Source organism: Coregonus clupeaformis, unplaced genomic scaffold, assembly GCF_020615455.1.
Source record: "Coregonus clupeaformis isolate EN_2021a unplaced genomic scaffold, ASM2061545v1 scaf0095, whole genome shotgun sequence".
Classification (NCBI taxonomy): domain Eukaryota; kingdom Metazoa; phylum Chordata; class Actinopteri; order Salmoniformes; family Salmonidae; genus Coregonus; species Coregonus clupeaformis.
In genome coordinates, this window is record NW_025533550.1 from 661,231 (window position 1) to 680,855 (window position 19,625).

The 19,625-nt window shown below is 41.9% G+C and overlaps 2 protein-coding genes across 7 annotated transcripts in view; one reads left to right on the forward strand and one right to left on the reverse strand.

Moving 5' to 3' along the window:
* The window catches only part of LOC121556544 (RNA binding protein fox-1 homolog 2-like), a 35,552-nt gene extending 27,828 nt beyond the window's left edge, over window positions 1-7,724 (forward strand). For 3 of the 6 annotated variants that reach the window (XM_045213280.1, XM_045213279.1, XM_045213284.1), the window contains 7 exons: window positions 538-628; window positions 834-917; window positions 2,589-2,760; window positions 3,161-3,203; window positions 5,136-5,227; window positions 5,410-5,491; window positions 5,639-7,724. In XM_045213280.1, coding sequence (XP_045069215.1) covers window positions 538-628; window positions 834-917; window positions 2,589-2,760; window positions 3,161-3,203; window positions 5,136-5,227; window positions 5,410-5,491; window positions 5,639-5,683 — 609 coding nt within the window. In that variant the 3' untranslated portion in view covers window positions 5,684-7,724. Of the gene's footprint in view, window positions 1-537; window positions 629-833; window positions 918-2,588; window positions 2,761-3,160; window positions 3,204-3,640; window positions 3,678-5,135; window positions 5,228-5,409; window positions 5,492-5,638 lie in introns of those variants that run through there. The other 3 variants (XM_045213281.1, XM_045213282.1, XM_045213283.1) reach the window with 3 other exon arrangements.
* A 1,647-nt stretch (window positions 7,725-9,371) lies between these two features.
* Window positions 9,372-12,340, reverse strand: LOC121557718 (retinal cone rhodopsin-sensitive cGMP 3',5'-cyclic phosphodiesterase subunit gamma-like). The gene is made up of 3 exons (XM_041871204.2): window positions 12,192-12,340; window positions 10,452-10,557; window positions 9,372-10,184 (listed from the first exon to the last, which is right to left on the reverse strand). Exons 2-3 carry the CDS (start codon window positions 10,553-10,555, stop codon window positions 10,067-10,069), a joined length of 222 nt encoding a protein of 73 aa, XP_041727138.1. The 5' UTR covers window positions 10,556-10,557; window positions 12,192-12,340; the 3' UTR covers window positions 9,372-10,066.
* Between the last annotated feature and the right edge of the window lie 7,285 nt (window positions 12,341-19,625).

A 19,625-nucleotide genomic window follows, 5' to 3' on the forward strand; every position in this document is an offset into this window, starting at 1 on the left:
TAGTACTGAAGGTTATGTTGGTGTCTGTATTGTGGGGTTTGGGCATAGAAATAGAATGAATAGAATGGGTGTCCCCATTCAAGTCAGTGATGACATAATGGGTGGACTGGCAGCCATTGCGAGTGTACCAATAGGACCAAAGCAGGAAGTAAAAGCAGGAAGTGTACCCATCAGTCTGTGCTGTTTTTGTTTTTCTTGTTGTTTTTTTACTCCACTGACATTACAAAAAAGACAGTACATTCCATTGCATGAGCCACATTACGACATCAGTTAGCATTATTTGAATGAACATTCTACATTATCATGGAAATTATTACATTACAATACCAGGCAACCGTTGTGAGTGTACCCATGAGTTTAACAGTCAAATTTCCAGGGTTAGAGGTTCCAAGCCTGTTCTATTCATTCTATTTCTATGGGTTTGGGTATACAGGAGGAGCCCATGTTTGTGCATGGAGCAGGCGTGTTTTTGTCCCTCTGGTCCGGTGTGACCCCTCGTCGTGTTGTCTTGACCTCTGACCTCTCTCTGACACCCAGGTCAACAACGCCACAGCCAGGGTGATGACCAATAAAAAAATGGTCACCCCATATTCTAATGGAGGAGAGGGGCTCGCCGCTCTACCTTATGGTAAAGATAATACTACTGGTTAAACTGCTAAATATGACCAATATCCTGCTGAATGATAACTTTTCTGCTTGTTATACATTAGCAGCAATGTAGTTACTGTGTAATAACTACATCAGTGTAGTTGCATAGTATCTGTTTAACTTGTTGAGTTGAGCTGTTGTGTGACTCATATTTCTTATCCTCTTTTTCCTCTAATTTACTTTAGGGCTACTAAATGCCAACTCCCCTACAGCCGGGTGGAAGTTAAGTCCAATGGTTGGAGCCATGTACAGTCCAGAGCTCTATACAGGTGAGATGCTAACATTGTTAGACTAATTTCATCAACACAGCTGATGCCATGAGATGCTAACATTGTTAGCTTACAGTGTCTTCGTAAAGTATTCAGACCCCTTGACTTTTTCCACATTTTGTTACATTACAGCCTTATTCTAAAATGGATTACAAAAATATATATCCTCAGCAATCTACACAAAATACCCCATAATGACAAAGCGAAAACAGGTTTTGCAAATGTATTACAAATAAAAAACACCTTATTTACATAAGTATTCAGACCCTTTGATATGAGACTCGAAATTGAGCTTGGGTGCATCCTGTTTCCATTGATCATCCTTGAGATGTTTCTACAACTTGATTGGAGTCCACCTGTGGCAAATTCAATTGATTGGACATGTTTTGGAAAGGCACACACCTGTCCATATAAGGTCCCACAGTTGACAGTGGATGTCAGAGCAAAAACTAAGCCATGAGGTCGACGGAATTGTCAGTAGAGCTCCGAGACAGGATTGTGTCGAGGCACAGATCTGGGGAAGGGTACCAAAAAATGTCTGCAGCATTGAAGGTCCCCAAGAACACAGTGGCCTCCATCATTCTTAACTGGAAGAAGTTTGGAAGCACCAAGACTCTTCCTAGAGCTGGCCGCCCGGCCAAACTGAGCAATCAGGCGAGAAGGGCCTTGGACAGGGTGGTGACCAAGAACCCAATGGTCACTCTGACAGAGCTCTAGAGTTCCTCTGTGGAGATGGGAGAACCTTCCAGAAGGACAACCATCTCTGCAGCGCTCTACCAATCAGGCCATTATGGTAGAGTGGCCAGACGGAAGCCACTCCTCAGTAAAAGGCACATGACAGCCCGCTTGGAGTTTGCCAAAAGGCACCTGAAGACTCTCAGACCATGAGAAACAAGATTCTCTGGTCTGATGAAACCAAGATTGAGCTCTTTGGCCTGAATGCCAAGCGTCACGTCTGGAGGAAACCTGACACCATCCCTACGGTGAAGCATGGTGGTGGCAGCATCATGCTGTGGGGATGTTTTTCAGTGGCAGGGACTGGGAGACTAGAACCCAATCGAACATCTCTGGAGAGACCTGAAAATAGCTGTGCAGCAACGCTCCACATCCAACCTGACAGAGTTTGAGAGGATCTGCACAGAAGAATGGGAGAAACTCCCCAAATACAGGTGTGCCAAGCTTGTAGCGTCATACCCAAGAAGACTTGATGCTGTAACCGCTGACAGAGGTGCTTCAACAAAGTACTGAGTAAAGGGTCTGAATACTTATGTAAATGTCATATTTCAGTTTTTCTGAAAATTTCTAAACATTTCTAAAAACCTGTTTTTGCTTTGTCATTATGGGGTATTGATTTTAGAATAAGGCTGTAACGTAACAAAATGTGGAAAAAGTCAAGGGGTCCTCATTCAAGTCCTCATTTCATCAGTATAGGTGAAATGCTAACATTGTTAGCTTAAGTCCTCATTTCATCAGTATAGGTGAAATGCTAACATTGTTAGCTTAAGTCCTCATTTCATCAGTATAGGAGATGGGTGAGATGCTAACATGATTAGCTTTAGCCCATATGTATTCCGTTATATTAGGACACTTCACCCCACAATGGAACTCCATCAAAATTGCCTGTTTCCCTTATCAGTAGACTAACTGTTTGTTCTTTTTTGCCTCTCTCTGATTTCTCTGGCCTGTCTCTATCAGTCCCTGGTTTCCCGTACCCTGCGGCGGCTGCACAGGCTGCCACAGCGGCAGCGACCTTTAGGGGCGCCCACCTCCGGGGTCGTGGCCGGCCGGTCTACAGTGCTGTCAGGGCAACCCTACCCCAGCAAGCTATACCCACATACCCAGGGTAGGTGTTACTCAATTAAACACACACACACTTTTGCTGCATGGTGTGATATAACAAATCCACTTGAATTAATTGTGTTAGTTTGGTGCTGCACTGAAATACCATTTCTTTGTATCAACATTAGATAATATTGCTGTCTACAGCGCAGTGGTCACAAGCACTCCAGTACGACTTGTAGGGCTACGTTTGGCCAAACAAGAGAAGTGGTATTTTATCTTGCATGTTTCACGTGTGTGTATTAATCTCTCACCTCTTTTTCTCTCTCTTTTCTCTCTTTCATACTCCCTTTTTCGCTCCTCCTCACTTTTATTTCCTTCCACTCCTCAATCACCATCCATCCCTTCTCTTCTATCCGTCTCTTTTTCTTGTCTTTCCTCCTCCTCCTCCTCCTCTCTCTCAGCATGATGTATCAGGAAGGGTTTTACGGTGCAGCAGACATCTATGTAAGTATACCTCTCTCCTCCGCTCTTTCTCTCTCATTCTCTCCTTTCCCCCCCTCCGTCTGAGGAGAGTTTTCAAGTGTGTGTGTGTGTGTGTGCATGGACCAAATCCACAGAGCTGTGTATATGTGGGTGATGTAGTAAACTTGACAATTTAACACAATTTTTTTAAATCATTTTATTAATTACATTATTTTAATTAGACAGATCTATAATAGCTGTTACACATTTAGTTATTGGTGAATCATATTGCTATATGAAGCGGTGCATGCCATGTGGAACATCCAATCTTCCAGGATCTACACTACACACCCTCATAAAAGTTCTATACATTCATGAATAGACTGCTCTATGCGTCGTTTGCCTGCGTGTGGAGTGTGATTGTGTACCTGTGTGTGTGGTACCAGGTTGACCATAGCTGTTCTCTGTTCTCTCTGTAGAATAGTGTTTCAGGACATTAGTGGCAGATTGCCCCAGGTAGGGTCCCATCACCACGTCACTGTGTGATCAGCCAGTGTGCATCCATCCTATTACTATGCGTTCCACTGACTGACTTGCTGCTACTGGTGTTTTATTGACCATCCCAGATTGAAATGCCTCTTTTTATTTCTGTTTCTATTACTAACTCACTGGATTCTGACATGGGTGGAGTTGCAGAACGTGGGAGAAAGGGAATTGTTATAACATGAATGACAATATTACCTTTAAAAAACATTTTTGACATAACATGATGGATATGGATATGTTCAGTTTTTAAAAAGAAATAGTACAATAATATATATATCTATGTACACAGATAAAAACAATATAGGATTTTGCCACAATGCTTATGCAGGCTTTATAAAGGCTTTATAACAGCCACCCTTAGCTTTGAAATATAGCCAAAATGAGAGGTACACTTTGACAGTTATGGCTGACATGGTTTCTGAAAGTCGAGACTGAGTAGCTTAAAGACAGTTTACAGAGGATCTCCAGGATCTGAGGATCACTGCAGGCCCACAGACTCTCAGGGACATGGGATATTCATCTTAATCAGTCATTCTGACCCCTTCCCGGTATCTCCCTATATCAGTTCCACCTGTGGCATGCTAACTGAATCAATGTTGGCATGCAGACACACTTATACCCCTCTCCCCTCCTCTTCCCCCTTCTCCTCCTCTCCCCTCCTTCCCCTCCTCTCCCCCTTCCCTTTCCACTCTCTCTATATCCTCCTCTTCCTAACCCTCCCCTCCAGCAGATGTGTGTGTTACTGAATACTGGGACTTGGTCCTGTACTGATCTGTAGGGTAGAATGCAGTGGTGTGTTGCCTATGAGATGACCTCCTCTGTTTTGAGTTTGGGTTGCATGCTGTCCAGCGTCAGTGATTGGTTGTGGCCATGCGAGTGTGTATGTGTCCCCTCCCCCTTAATCGGATTGGCTGACCGTCTTCTGTGTGTTCATCATCCGTTTTTCCACATTAAAGGAATAATGATCCCGATCATCTGTTTATTCATCCCCCCTTTCTTTAATGGTGTGTTTTCGATGGGAAGGAGGGGATTTCACACCTGAGGTTATGCACACTTTCGCCCATCTTTCTCTCCCTCCATGTCAAACAAAACATAAATGATCAGATGAATTGAATGAAGAAAAGTTTCAGCACACTGATGCAGGGCCTATGTCATGGCCACAAACCCAGGCTCTAGAGTGTTTTGTTTGTCATGGAGGGAGACCAACACGGGGAAAAGGCCTCCGCTACATTCTCTGAATGCCATGTTGCACCAGATTACCTGTTGTTGCTGCTTGTGTTAGTCTCTCTTTTTCTGCTGTTATAAAGTAACATAGCTTCACTATCATTCATTCCTGGGCTATAGTATGAGGAAGTTAATAAAATCCACTAACAACCGTGTTCTGTCTGTCTCTCTCCCTCTCTCTCTCTCTCTCGGTCACTTCTTTAGGGTGGCTATGCTGCGTATCGCTATGCTCAGCCGACTGCAGTAGCCAGTCCTGCAGGAGCAGCAGCTGCCGCAGCAGCTGCCTACAGTGATGGGTGAGTGATAGACACAATATATTACACGAAATAAAGCAGTAGCTCACCGTACTATGACTACATATAGATAACAGATATTAACATATTCAAATTAAAAGTAGTGGGCCTACTTCACTTTCTATTTTGGAACACGTTTGGTTGCATATTTATGGATTTGTAATGTACTAATCTCTGCTCTCCAGCTACGGACGGGTGTACACGACAGACCCCTACCACGCTGCACTAAACCCTGCCACAGCTGCAGCCTACGGTGTGGGAGCTATGGTAAGAACGCTTGTCTATTTACATTACAATCCACAGGAAAGTAAAGATCATAGAATTAGAATGTCCATTCTAGTAATTCTAATTCTATGGTAAAGATCTAGCCATTCACTAACTGCCATCTTACCTCCTCTCCTCTGTCTCTACCAGGCCACACTGTACAGGGGAGGCTACAGTAGATTTGCGCCCTACTAAAGAGAACTACATTTCCCAGGAGCTCTCTCATCCTGTTTGAACAATCTCTAAAAGAGCTCCCTCTGCTGTCCAGGACGGGGATTGCAACATGTTGACGGAAGTTTGTAGCCTACCATGGAAAGTTTATATTTCAAAACCTCCCCAAAATCTCCTGCTGTCCACTCTTTTTAGCTTCAAACAAAAATAGGAATGCTGTTTTAAAGACTGGTGGAAAGCCTTGATAAAGGAAAAAAAAAAGAGGAAAAAATACGAACTTGTTTTTGAATCCAAATGGCCGCTTGTTTCCATTGCACGGCTGTATTATAGTCCCCCTGTGTCTCCCTCTCGACACTCTCAGCAGCACAAGACACAGAATGGTCGCCCCCAGCTAGCATACCTCCAGAACCTATCATGTAACTGGTGCACGGACAGATAACTGAACACTGAGACAAACCCCCGACCACACGTATAACAGCCAAGGTGTAATGTGACATGTACTGTACACAATTCATACATCAAGAATGGAGGTGGAGCCTAGTTATGGAAGACAGAACTGTGACTGCCAGTGTCTGCACGTCTGTGGAGTCTGAACGAGCTAGAAACCACAGCAACCGAGCACCAAAATCATTTTGGAACTGAAAGACAAGTTGCAAACAAAATGGAGGATCTGACTCCATGTTTCCTCTTGTGGGGTGAAGGAGAATGAGAGAGGAAATGACATCATCATTGCAGAGAGAGAGAGGGATGGACTGATGTTTTTTGTAACACTATTAGAAATTACTCACTTCAAACTGAGCAGTAAAAGGATTATCATAGCTGTACCTTACCTCAAAGTTTTCTTAGTCCGTGAAAATGGTGAACCGTAAAAAATTTAATTGTTACAATTATGCAAATAAATTAGTTAGAGAGAGGAAAAAAGTTACCAAATTATTATTATTATTATTGCTGATTTATAGCGTTGTCTTTATTGCCTTATTATTGTTAGTTTCAGTGGTTCTCTGAGCACACCTCTACATACATTTTCCACTTCCCTAGAAACGAGGTATAGGGGCTACGACTACAGTGTAGATATCTGTAAGCCATTCACTACAGTGGGCAACACTACACGTCCCCTCTACAGAACACTTTATTACATCAAACTAAACTTCCAGTGCACAACATCATATTCTTACAATACTTCACGCTATACACAAATCACTCAGAACTATATAATATTTCATCACTATTATAGAGGTACAGGCTAGCTTTTTATTGCATTGTCAATGTTAGGCTTAGGCAGTTACGTCACAATGATATCATTGAAACAATCAGAACCTAGTGTCCTAGAATTAACTTATTCAGTTATATTTCTTTGAAAAGTTATGATAGAGATTTATTATTTGGCTATATGATTGATTTCCCTGACTTGTTCTGTCTTTTAGAAGAGCAGGTAAACATCAAGTACAGTCTTCCTGAGAATAGCTACGTTGGTAATAGATAGTGAGATTCTGTCAACAGGCGCTGAAAGGGGGACACCATCAATATGAAAAATATTTAATGCAAAATACCATACTATTGTGCATATTTCTATATCCTTATATCTATTTCCAAATGTGGTTGTTTTTGCCTTTTTTTTTGTTCCAAAGATTTGTAGAAAGCACACTTAGTAATGTGGATGATAAATATATTATCGTTATTGTGGTTATTATTATAAGTGCTGTCTTTTTATTTGTTGCATTAGCTCTTGTTATATTTTTTCTATTTCTAAATGTTGTTGTTCCCCCTAAAGTAAGGTGACATGTTCATTTCCTCCATCAAGATTTGTTGAAATCTGATATTTTTTCCTCCTGTGTTGTTTTCTTGGACAGAGGGGAATGGACTCTTTTTTTTAGTAGTTTCAAAGAGGGAGGGAACCATAGAGGTATGCCACTATGACATCGGCCTATCTAGTGTTCTTTATCTATGGAGCGAACAACCAGGGAACGCATGTAAAACTAAACTACCAAACTCATTTTCTCAATGGAAGAAACTGGACTTTTCGGTCCAGACTGAAATAGGGTGATGGGGTTGGCAAACATTGGATTGAGTTTTTCCACAAAAAATCGGGAAGGGCTGACATTTTCGGGCCTCACAATTTATTCCAAGTCCAAAGTTTACAGTAGACAAGACTCCTTTGGAATGAATGGTGGCCTGACGAGCACTTCTTCTGACCTGGTGAAGAAACCTAGTCGCTCTGTTGTAGACAAAAAGGACTCCTAACATTTCAGTGCTGAAATTAGTCGGTTGAGGTTTAAAATGGATGTGAAGAGCGTAGCACTCATGCTCTCTAGGTTAAAGGGCATGCGGTTTTGAATGATCTAAGTATACAAAAGGTTGTAAGTGTTATCGTTTGGTTTGTACAATGGTAAATGTTTCAAAGCAGTTTTACAAAGAAAATGTTATGTGGGGCATGAACTAAGTACTATGAAACAATATTCAAAATGCTGCAGTCATTATTTTGTAATGTTTGCTCTATTTTTCATTTTATCTTCAGTTTTCTGCCTGTGTGTACCACTTCTCAGTGTGAACTTAATCTAAGACATCAACAGGGGTCAAACTCTTCTTCTCTGGTCATTTGACCTTATAATCATGTATTGCAAAAGTGGATTGAAATATGAATAACTGAAAAGATACAGCCAAAGATAGATATTTATGCCCTATTTCTATGGTTGCCAAATTGAGAAAAGCAGAGCAAAGTGGAGAAATGATTGACAACCTATTGAACCAATCAAAACATGGGCAACCAGCATGATGTCGTTCTCCAGGAAGTAGAGTTTGAGACCCCTGACCTAACTGTTTTGCATGATTTTTCTGTCTTTTGAGATCAGACTGCAACAGCACTAGGTTGCAGTAGTCGTCGTCTTTTACCACTAAACCCCATTGAGAATGCTAGGCAGCTAGCCCTTTTTTACGCTAATGATGCTAGTGTAGCGAAGAAGAGCGCAGTGCTGTTTGTCTCAGGCCCAGTGATCGGCAAAACAGAATGGCAGCCGCAACGAGGCAAGAACGCCATGGCTACGTTCTAATTTCCATACTTGCATATTACTTTGAATTCATACCTTGATACAGTGCTTCATACTAAGCAGTATGCTTGTGTGGATATTGGAACAGAGCCATGGCGTAGACGCAGTCCTTGTCATGGTTTTCTTGTCCTTGTATTATATTATACAGTGAGGTGGTTCTTCTTAATCGCTATAGGTTTCCAATGGAAGTGACTGTCCTCTTACGAATCTCTTCCCCTCTGTCATGTTTATCCCTTGGCTGCCATTATGCTATTTTGTTATTGATTGTCCATATAAAATCTTTTATATAAAATCTTTTGTGGTTTGTTACTTTCATTTTGTTATTTTGTTGTCCAATTTTTTTATGTTGTCCCGTGTTTTAAGAATGTGTGTTTGAGTCGCTGGTGCTTTTATTTTGTGTTATTGAGGAATCAAGATAAGAAATTAACATTTTAGTTGATAGCTTCTGACAAAGTATTGCCAAAGTACCAGTAGAAGTAGCTGTTTTTCAATTGGTTATACTTCAGTTTGATCCAAACACCCATGTTCATATAATTCCAAGAGGGTTCATATGTGATTGACCAAGTATTGAGTATTCTACTCTGCAGGATCATGCATTCTATTGACACATTGCATGAGTGATCAGCTCTCGAATGAACAGTCGAATTACACAAGACATTGACATTCACTGTAAAAAAAATAAAAATGGATTGATTTATTTTGTACATAAATATATATTTCTGTATATATAGAGTGCTTTCAAGGAGAGAGGGTGCAGGTAGAAAGAAAAAAAAGGCAGGTGGGGGGAGACCAACTATCTTTGAGATATAAACAACGGTCAATCGAACCCTCTTTAAAAAATCTAGTCCAGCTTCTCTCTCAAGAAATGCACCATTGAAACTGTAGTATTAGTTTCTAGAAGTAAGCATCACTGCCATGTATTTATTTACCTACCAGACTGCATAAAGCAAATGCACGTCACTATATATGTAATCTCCTTGAGTGTCATTTGACTTCCGTTGTTAGGACATTGCTTAGCTGGTCGTTTATGTGAGATTTCTACAGGAGGACAGTGGCAGGAGGAGGTTTGGTCATATGTGTCTTTTGTTTAAAGCGGGTGTGTGCATATTTTCCAAGTATCACTGTGTGTGTGACTGCACCAATTCTCTCAGGGTGAGTGCACCCTGGAATGCCCGGCTCTTAAACAATGAGCTGATATCAAAGTGGAAGTGCCTTGTACAAGATGGTGTAACAAAACAACGAGTCAGTTCAGAGGAGTGCTGGAATCCCTGACAGCAGGGTCCAGAAAGGAGGAGGTGAGGGGGAGTGAAGGAAAGAGAAGTGGAGGGGGGTGGTCGAGGGAAGGAAAGGAGGGGTAGGGGGTCTAAACAATTCCATATTTCGCCAGGTCGCTGAGTTCCATGTCACCGAAGGCTTCCCATGGGCAGACCACTGTGATGTCTGTGCCGAGACCCTCCATGCCGGGGATGTCGTCACCGAATCTGGTGGGAGAGGAGGGAGGGAGAAGTTCCATGAGCAAAAGGGATAGAGACACAGCAGACAGACAGTGTTGTAGTTGTGTGGTGGTAATGTAAAGTTGAATTCGAGAGAAAGATGTATTCAAGTGTGTGTTGGTACGGTCTAAAAGGAGTTGCATTTGATATGTAAGGATGGATGCTTGTTATATGTTAGTAGGCTTATGTGCAATTAGAGTTTTTGTTGTTGTAGAGTAGTAGTAGTTATTTGTGTGTTCTGAGTTTCCAACTCACCCCTTCTGGCCAGGCTTGGGGGCCTTGCTCTTGAAGGTACGGGTAGTCCTCTGCTTGAATTTAGGGGGGGCCTTCTTTTCAGCGGGAGTGGCGACGTCTGCCATTTCTGTTAGTTACCAAGAGAGAGAGGAGAGAGGGTCAATAAGGTAGCTGGGAAATACTTAACTTAATAACAGTAATAAATCCCATCAAATATCTTTAACTCCATTGGTTTTATCCTCTGTCTTACTCCAAACCCCTCTCCCTAGTTAACCCCCTCCCTCCCTCTATCCCCTGTCACACCCCAAGAGTGATAATCCCTCCAGATTAGGTGAAATTAGACCAAATCCCTGGCCTGTAATTGTGTAAGACCCTGTCACACAGACAGACCCCAGGTAACCTCCTCTCAGGTCTAAAATACACCTCAGCGGTCTACTGTATGTTGATCCAATCTCTACCAGATTAGATTTGGCACCAACCCATACTGTACTAACCAAGACCAAAATAGTACCAAAGCTACTTGTTAGCGTTACAATCTGTAGTTCAGCTGAGTTCACTTCAACCAGAACATTGTGTAACTAGAAGGTTCTTCTAGACCTTCTAAACCAGTAGTAGCCTATCCCGGTCTTCATTTCAACTGCACTCTATACATTGTATATATTCTACCGTAGAATACATTGCACACAGAAATGCTTCTTGAGAGTTCATTGTCCATGGAAGCCATACTGTACACCCAAACACGTTTTGTTCGACCACTCTAGACATGCATCCTGTACAGGTGAATGACATTCTGTTGTCAAGTCAACAGCCAATCAACATCTCTCTTACATCACATTCCACAGCTGCTCTAGTGATCTGCATGTGTTCATTCTATAGTGTCCACAGGGTGTATGGCTGAACATCAGTGTGTATGTGTGTGTTAATGTTATTGTGTCTGTGTCTACACTACACTATCAAGTGTTTGAGCTCTGCTGTGCAAGCCTGTTCTATCCTTCCTCTTCACCTTAACATTTTGTTAAGTGTCCTGGTATTGCCTGTTTGTCTGCTGGTCTCCTCCTAGTGTCCTGGTATTGCTTATTTGTCTGCTGGTCTCCTAGTGTCCTGGTATTGCCTATTTGTCTGCTGGTCTCCTAGTGTCCTGGTATTGCCTATTGGTCTGCTGGTCTCCTCTTAGGTCCTCGAGTACAATTCAATTCCCTGTCTATCAGTGTATTGAATGAATAGCTCCAGCCGCGCCACTAGACTGCAACTACTCAAGAAGTCCATTGTCTGTTATCCTGCTCTGCTCATCCTCAAAAGTCAGTTGTGTGAGCTGTATCAAGTCCACAGCATACCAGTCTGCCACAGGAGGCTGCTGAAGGGAGGACGGCTTATAATAATAGCTGGAATGGAGTGAATGGAATGGTATCAAACACGACCATGTGTTTGAGTTCGAAACCATTCAATTTCTTCCGTTCCAACCATTACTATGAGCCTGTCTTCCCCAATTAAGGTGCCACCAACCTCCTGTGAAGTCTACAAAGGTCCTTCTCCAGAGCCAGCACTATAGCAAGTGCATTGAACGCTACCCAGTCAATGACCATCAGCAATGCAGCACGATCTCAACAAGACTACTCCATGGAAACAGCGCAATCTCTCCAGTGAATTCTCTACACTCTAAAATGTTTTCTGCAAGTGTCTAAGGCATTGAATCCAGGGCCTGCAATAAAGGTAACCAATGCTCAGAGCTGAGCGTAGAAGGAAGCTGTAGTTTCATCCTACCTGTCTTTGCAGTCAGTAGTGAACAGTTCTCCGGGGTTGGGTTGATCCTACTGAGATCAGAGAAGCAGAACAAAGATGGCTTATCTTTCTTTCTGCTGTATCTCTGTTCCTCTCTTCCTCCTCTCTGACTGTCCTCCTCTTTTATACACCTCTGACCTAATCCCCTCTGACCTTTGCTCTGTCGCTCACACACTCTTTTTCCTCCATCCCTCTCCCATCGCCCCGCCCCTACACATATACAGAGTGAGAGAGGTTTATTTTAAGATGGACTTATGGAGGATATAGCCTGCATGGGGTTTTTGTGAGCATAGGTGAAAAACACGTGCCGTTAATGTTGTTCTCAGTCGATGTGTCAGAAGTGGGTCGTATATTTTGGTTTAGGGTAGTCATAGTCAGATTAAATCGAGGCCAAAATCTGGGAACTTTGCGTCCATGCACAAATAAATTCCTTTTAATGTTGCATTATGGCATAATTATCATATGTATGGACAGATAGTGGTAAATAACTGTTCAATTATTTGAGTTGCAAGGATGTTTAGTTGACTTTATCAGCCTATATTGTGAATTTTATTTCATGCACTTAATCAGCAATCAGTAATCAATTTATTGTTATGTTACTATGTATGATCCAGTACAATCTGAGTGACTGATTTTATTCAAAGCCAAGACCTCGTTATGCTGAAGCAGGCCTATGATATGGTGCATCAACATTGTAATAGCTAAGTGTGGTTATATATTGGCATGTAATAACAAAAGCTTATGAAAAAAAAAATATCAACAGGACACTAAAAACTAGCTTGGTTAAAGAGAAAACAAACAAATGTGACCCTTAGGTCCCAGAGGTCAGAATTAATCTCTGCAGGTAAACTGGAGGTAAACCCAGTGGCCAATCCATGACCGTGTGTACGGTGTATCCTACTGGGTGTTTACTGGCCACCAGCCCATCCCATGCTGCTAGCTGGCCTGACATAACAGCCAGAGCATATGTGAGTCCCAAATGGCACCCTATTCCCTACACAGTGCACTATGTTAGACCAGGGCCCAATGGCACCCTATTCCCTACATAGTGCACTATGTTAGACCAGGGCCCAATGGCACCCTATTCCCTACATAGTGCACTATGTTAGATCAGGGGCCAATGGCACCCTATTCCCTACACAGTGCACTATGTTAGACCAGGGCCCAATGGCACCCTATTCCCTACATAGTGCACTATGTTAGACCAGGGCCCAATGGCACCCTATTCCCTACATAGTGCACTATGTTAGATCAGGGGCCAATGGCACCCTATTCCCTACATAGTGCACTATGTTAGATCAGGGCCCAATGGCACCCTATTCCCTACATAGTGCACTATGTTAGACCAGGGCCCAATGGCACCCTATTCCCTACATAGTGCACTATGTTAGATCAGGGCCCAATGGCACCCTATTCCCTACATAGTGCACTATGTTAGACCAGGGCCCAATGGCACCCTATTCCCTACATAGTGCACTATGTTAGACCAGGGCCCAATGGCACCTATTCCCTACATAGTGCACTATGTTAGATCAGGGGCCAATGGCACCCTATTCCCTACATAGTGCACTATGTTAGATCAGGGCCCAATGGCACCCTATTCCCTACATAGTGCACTATGTTAGACCAGGGCCCAATGGCACCCTATTCCCTATATTGTGCACTACTTTTGACCAGATCCCTATGGGTAGGCAATAGAGTGCCATTTGGGATGCAGAATACAGTTGAAGTCGGAGGTTTACATACACTTAGGTTGGAGTCATTAAAACTCGTTTTCAACCACTCCACAAATTTCTTGTTAACAATAGTTTTGGCAAGTCGGTTAGGACATCTACTTTGTGCATGACACAAGTAATTTTTCCAACAATTGTTTACGGACAGATTATTTAACTTATAATTCACTGTATCACAATTCCAGAGGGTCAGAAGTTTACATACACTAAGTTGAATGTGCCTTTAAACAGCTTGGAATATTCCAGAAAATTATGTAATGGCTTTAGAAGCTTCTGATAGGCTAATTGACATAATTTGAGTCAATTGGAGGTGTACCTGCAGATGTATTTCAAGGCCTACCTTCAAACTCAGTGCCTCTTTGCTTGACATCATTGCCAAAACTATAGTTTGTTAACAAGAAATTTGTGGAGTGGTTGAAAAACGAGTTTTAATGACTCCAACCTAAGTGTATGTAAACTTCCGACCAACTGCATAGGGAGAAAGGGACTGTTTTAGTCGGGGTGAGGGTAGTGTATCAGTGGTCTGTAGTTGTTGCAAGGGGTAATTGTGTTAACTGCAGAGATACTGAGAGAAGAGCTTGCACTGCTTTTGTAGTCTTATTAAGGCACCAGTTTTTTTCCAGCAAGGAGTAAAACACCAAAAACATAGCTAAAACAAACTGTTTATGTACTATTTACACTAGGGCTGAAGCGTTACAGATTGCGTGATAGAAATGTGAAGGTAATTTCCTATTGAGCTGAGATATGCAGTGTTTACCGTGAATGCAGTCCCCGCTAATTTCATTCACGCTGTAATGCTGAACTTCCGCGATACGGATTGAATAGAGCACTTAGTGTTTTATAATTTCTTCCAACTTAATTTAAACGTTTTGTTTATTCCTCAATGTTGAATTCCCCTTTTGAAAAAACGGGTCCAAACGCTAAGCAAATCTAGGCCTAAATATTTAAAATGATGGGAATATCATACTAAGGATCTGTGTTTGCGTGAGCTTTACTATGAATTTAACCTAACCCTGCTGCCCTGTGAACATAGTCCATGTTCTATTATGTGTTTTGTCCCAGGAACAATAATGGATTGAGTTGAGGGGGACATTCTACTTCTGGCATACTTGTAATCAACTTCTAAGCACCCATTAGGAACAATTAGAGAGCTATTCCACCTCCCCATAATGTCCTCCATTAGCAAAAGACAAACGTAGGCCTAGACGAGGACTGGGAGGAGAATGTTTGTGTGTGGATGTTTTCTATTTCTGTGTGACATTTCATAAAGCCTTTGTTAAATTCCACCCTATACCACTCTCCGCTTTTTGGTGATTCGTTTTCAAATTCAAATAATTTTTCATGTGAAACGTACGATGAAATTCAGAGTTTCTTGTTCAATGTTCCCACTATCTACAGCTGAACTAATGGTTTCAGTGTGTCTTCTGAGGTTAAACCAAGAAATCATCCAATGTTATTTATTTAATGCTCTCTCTTAAATATATACGTGTTAGACAACCAACTTTGTGTTGGGTCAGTTTGTTTATGATCTTTATCTGTTCTTGCGATCGTTGGTGTATTGCAATATAACAAAACAGATAGATTCTCAGCAACCTGCCAATAGCAACTCAATGTAATTTCTTCAATGAGTGGTCTCTTCAAATGTCTTACATAATATTGTCTACACAATCTCCATAGAGACTGGGGCCATGTTGTGGAAATCGATGACTCCCTGGTTCTCGGGACTAGTTGTACAGATGTTGGATCTTAATTAAAACTTTCCTGCAATGGAAATAAATACAAGAAAATCCACTTTGACATTTCAGACTTGATTTTCCCTTAAGAAAAATTTATCAACCCATACAAAAATGTCCATTAATTAAAATCCACATAATAATTCACATTTCCTGTTGCTGCAGAATGATTTTCCTGCTGTAGCAAACTGGCTCAAATTAAGATCCTACATCTGTATCACATGGGTGTCGAGTGAGTCTGCCAACACCAATGGTGTTCAGTACAGAAGTCCTCCAGCACTAGTGGGTTAAATGTTGTATGTGTTGTAACATTTAGGCAGATTTAACTCTTACCCTAACCTGGTTTTAATCCCTGTTCCTCCCTCCTTCGTAATCCTGTGCCAAGATTTGCTGCCTCCATTTGAAATCCCCCTTTCCCTTGTCTTGTCTCTCTTCTGGTAATAACTTCGAACACTGTGAGGCTTTGTTTGGGTCCCAAATGGCACCCTATTCCCTACATAGTGCCCTACTTTTGAATAGAATCCGGTACTCTGGTCAAAAATACTGCACTATGTAGGGAATAGGGTAGCATTTGGGACGCACACTTCTCTTCGCCTGTTAATAACTCAGAAGGCTGTGAGGCTTTGTAATCTACAGATCAGCTTTTACATCAAACAAACTGTGATGACTTCAGAGACAACACTAGGATCAGGGAACCGCAGTAATTGAGTTAAAAAAGCTATTTATACAAGTTACTGAGTGTATAATTAACCTTCATCATGAATGAATTCACATCATCAATGGATTAGATCCATGGAGTGTTTAAAAAAAAATCGTATACTCATTGTAACTTTTAGTAATAATAATAATAATGATTGATTGCATTTATATAGCGCCTTTGATCCACTTACAGTAGATGCTCACTGCTCAAAGCGCTATACATAGCAAGGGGAAAACTCACCTCTTCCACCACCAATGTGTAGCGCCCACCTGGGTAATGCACGGCAACCATTTTGTGCCAGAACGCTCACCACACATCAGCTATCATGGTGGAGAGGTGAGGGGTGATATATGCCAATTGGGAATCAGGGGGATGATTAGGTGGTCATGATTGAAAGGGGCCAGGTTGGGAATTTGGCCAGGACACCGCACCGGGGTTAACACCCCTACTCTTATGATAAGTGCCATGGTATTTTTAATGACCACAGATGGTCAGGACACCCATTTAACGTCCCATCCGAAAGACGGCACCCTACGCAGGGCAATGTCCCCTTCACAGCCCTGGGGCATTGGGATCTCCTAAGACCAGAGGAAAGAGTGCCCCCTACTGGCCCTCCAACACCACTTCCAGCAGCATCTGGTCTCCCATCTAAGGACTGACCAGGGTCTGGTTTCCCAAAAGTAATTTGTCTCAATATATTTCATCATGTGTAGCCTAACATGTGTGCAATGATGTCCCAAATCTTGATTTAGTGCATTATTATAGGGTAAGCATTAGAATAAGTTGCTTCAATATTTGCAGCCATAGGTGGTATTGCTGTATCTTTCTAGGAGCTGATCCGTTGTCAGTATTGTGGAATAATTATCATGTTAAAGGTGCAATATGCTCCGCTATTTCCTGGTTTCTAAAATTCTAATAGTTCGCCTAATTTCAGTTTGTGACAAAACAAGCAGTCATTGTGTAGAGAATCATTGTACCATCTAAACTGCTGTGAAATATTTTTTCCATAACCAAAAATATTGTATTTTCAGCTGTTTGAAGCTGGTGTACAAAACCGCTCAAAAAGTGACATATTGCAGCTTTAAGGTAAGATTTGAATGGAGAAAGCTGTCCTTTCTTTCTATCCTATCAGTATCAACACATGCCTCAACAACGCACTTAGCGAACGCTCTCTGCGTGGTGTTTTGGGAAACCTATGTTACATCTTTGGCCATTGTAGGAAAGATGCATTGTTGAAACACTTGTAAGGCTAAGTTCCAACGCTATCGGGAAACCGGGCCCTGGACTGACCCTGCATAGCTTCAGAGAAAAGCCAGCAGTGGGACGCTGGGTGTTATGCTGCTGGTACTTTACACATATGGCTAATAAATGATTGTGACGTAACTGTATGTTTGCTTACTTTGCATCCCCATGTCATAGTGTTAAAGGCAGACGTGTCACAGCTAACTTCCTGCAATTCTACACGTTTTGCCATGGGGCAAAGAGAAAAATGTGCAGTAGTATAGCTAATCTCATGCTATTCTACACATTTTGCAATGAGGCTGAGAGAAAAACTTGCTGTTTTAAAAGCTAATTTCCTGCAATTCTACACATGTTGCCATGGGGTAGAGAGGCACATGTGTAGTTTTATAGCAAATCTTATGCTATTCTACACACTTTGACATGAGGCTGAGAGAAAATGCTGCATTCTTAAAGTAAATTAAAGCTAAAATATAGGTGTGTTGACTGTGATAAAGACACTGGATTATTAGCTGTCTTGTTTGCAGCAGCATGGTGCTTATAGCCATAGAAGCACAGTGACATTTGCCTCAATGCGGTCATATTCATGGCTTATTGGGGGTGTGGCTTTCAGTTAGTTATTTTTGGCCACCCATCGCATGAGAGTGAATGCCATTCCAGTGCACTGCTTGCTTTGAATTCAATCTTGCATGTTGGAACTGACAAGTAGAGAGCTTAAAAATATATAAATAATCGGCGGATGTGCCATCATGGGTGTATGGGTGGTCATCTGTAGCTCAGCTGGTAGAGCACGGCGCTTGTAACGCCAGGGTAGTGGGTTCGATCCCCGGGACCACCCATACACAAAAATGTATGCACACATGACTGTAAGTCACTTTGGATAAAAGCGTCTGCTAAATGGCACACGAGCCTGTGTGTATTATTAACTCTGTCTCACGACTATCAGTGTCAGAGCCATATTAATACTCTCACGTCTGCCTCTTTCATCATCCATCCATCATCTCTTTCTCAGATTACAGGTGTCTATAAATTCAAACTCAGTCACCATGAATTCTCTCTCTCTCTCTCTCGCTCTCAAGAAATCAGAAGATGCACGAATTTAAACATTAATTTGTCCCTGTTTTCCCTCCACTCCAACTCTCTCGCTTTTCTCCCCTCATTCCAAATGTTTTTGGCAGTATTTCTGTGTTAAGAGTTTACAACATGTTTTAAAACACCCGGGCCAGTTTACAGTAAAGGCCTTACATTTAATTAGTCTCTTTAACAAAGCATTTGTTTCCAAAAGCTAGAGGTTACTCTAGGACTGTGGTGGAAGGGAACCTTTAGATTCCCTAGACTGTGAAATAACGTCAGAGGCAAAAGGAGGAGTGAAAAGGAGGGAAGAGGAGCAGGAGATCAGCCAAGTGGAGTAGAACAGAGAGTGAACATTGAACAGCGAGTGAACATTCAACAGCGAGTGTTACGGTGAAAAAGGATGTTGACTGAGAAAAACGTTGCTGAATTGGAGTTCGAGGTCAACACAGTTGGGGGAAGGATATCATGCAGCTATGGATATCTAGATACATACAGATACTGTACAGACATATGAGATCATGCAGCTATGGATATATAGATAGTGTACATACATATGAGATCATGCAGAGATATGCGAAAGAGAGTGGCGACCATCTGAGGACATGAGTGATGCTGTGACACAACACAAGTGACACAACATAAGTTTTGAGGCTCTCATGCTTTTATCTCTTAAGAAGCCTTACTGGCTTAATATGGCGTGTCACTAATTCTCTGAGACGGTGTTAATAATACACACATGTACAGGCCAACGTACAGTAGATTCACATGCAGACATTGAGATGGTTAGAAAGAGGCAAAAGGTAAATAGAGACTTAGAACACTGCAATCTATACTCTCATGTGGTTTATTGGCAACGTTTTGACCCTTATTAAGTCTTAATCAGGTTACTTATTATCTGATATTAAGCACTTGTTCAGAAAAATTGGATATGTGTATG

Excerpts from the sequence above, each read along its gene's own strand:
- LOC121557718 (XM_041871204.2), bottom strand. The coding sequence starts at position 10,555 with ATGGCAGACGTCGCCACTCCCGCTGAAAAGAAGGCCCCCCCTAAATTC. Across the intron at positions 10,185-10,451 it reads CCCAAGCCTGGCCAGAAGGG|ATTCGGTGACGACATCCCCG; the intron begins GTGAGTTGGAAA and ends CTCTCCCACCAG.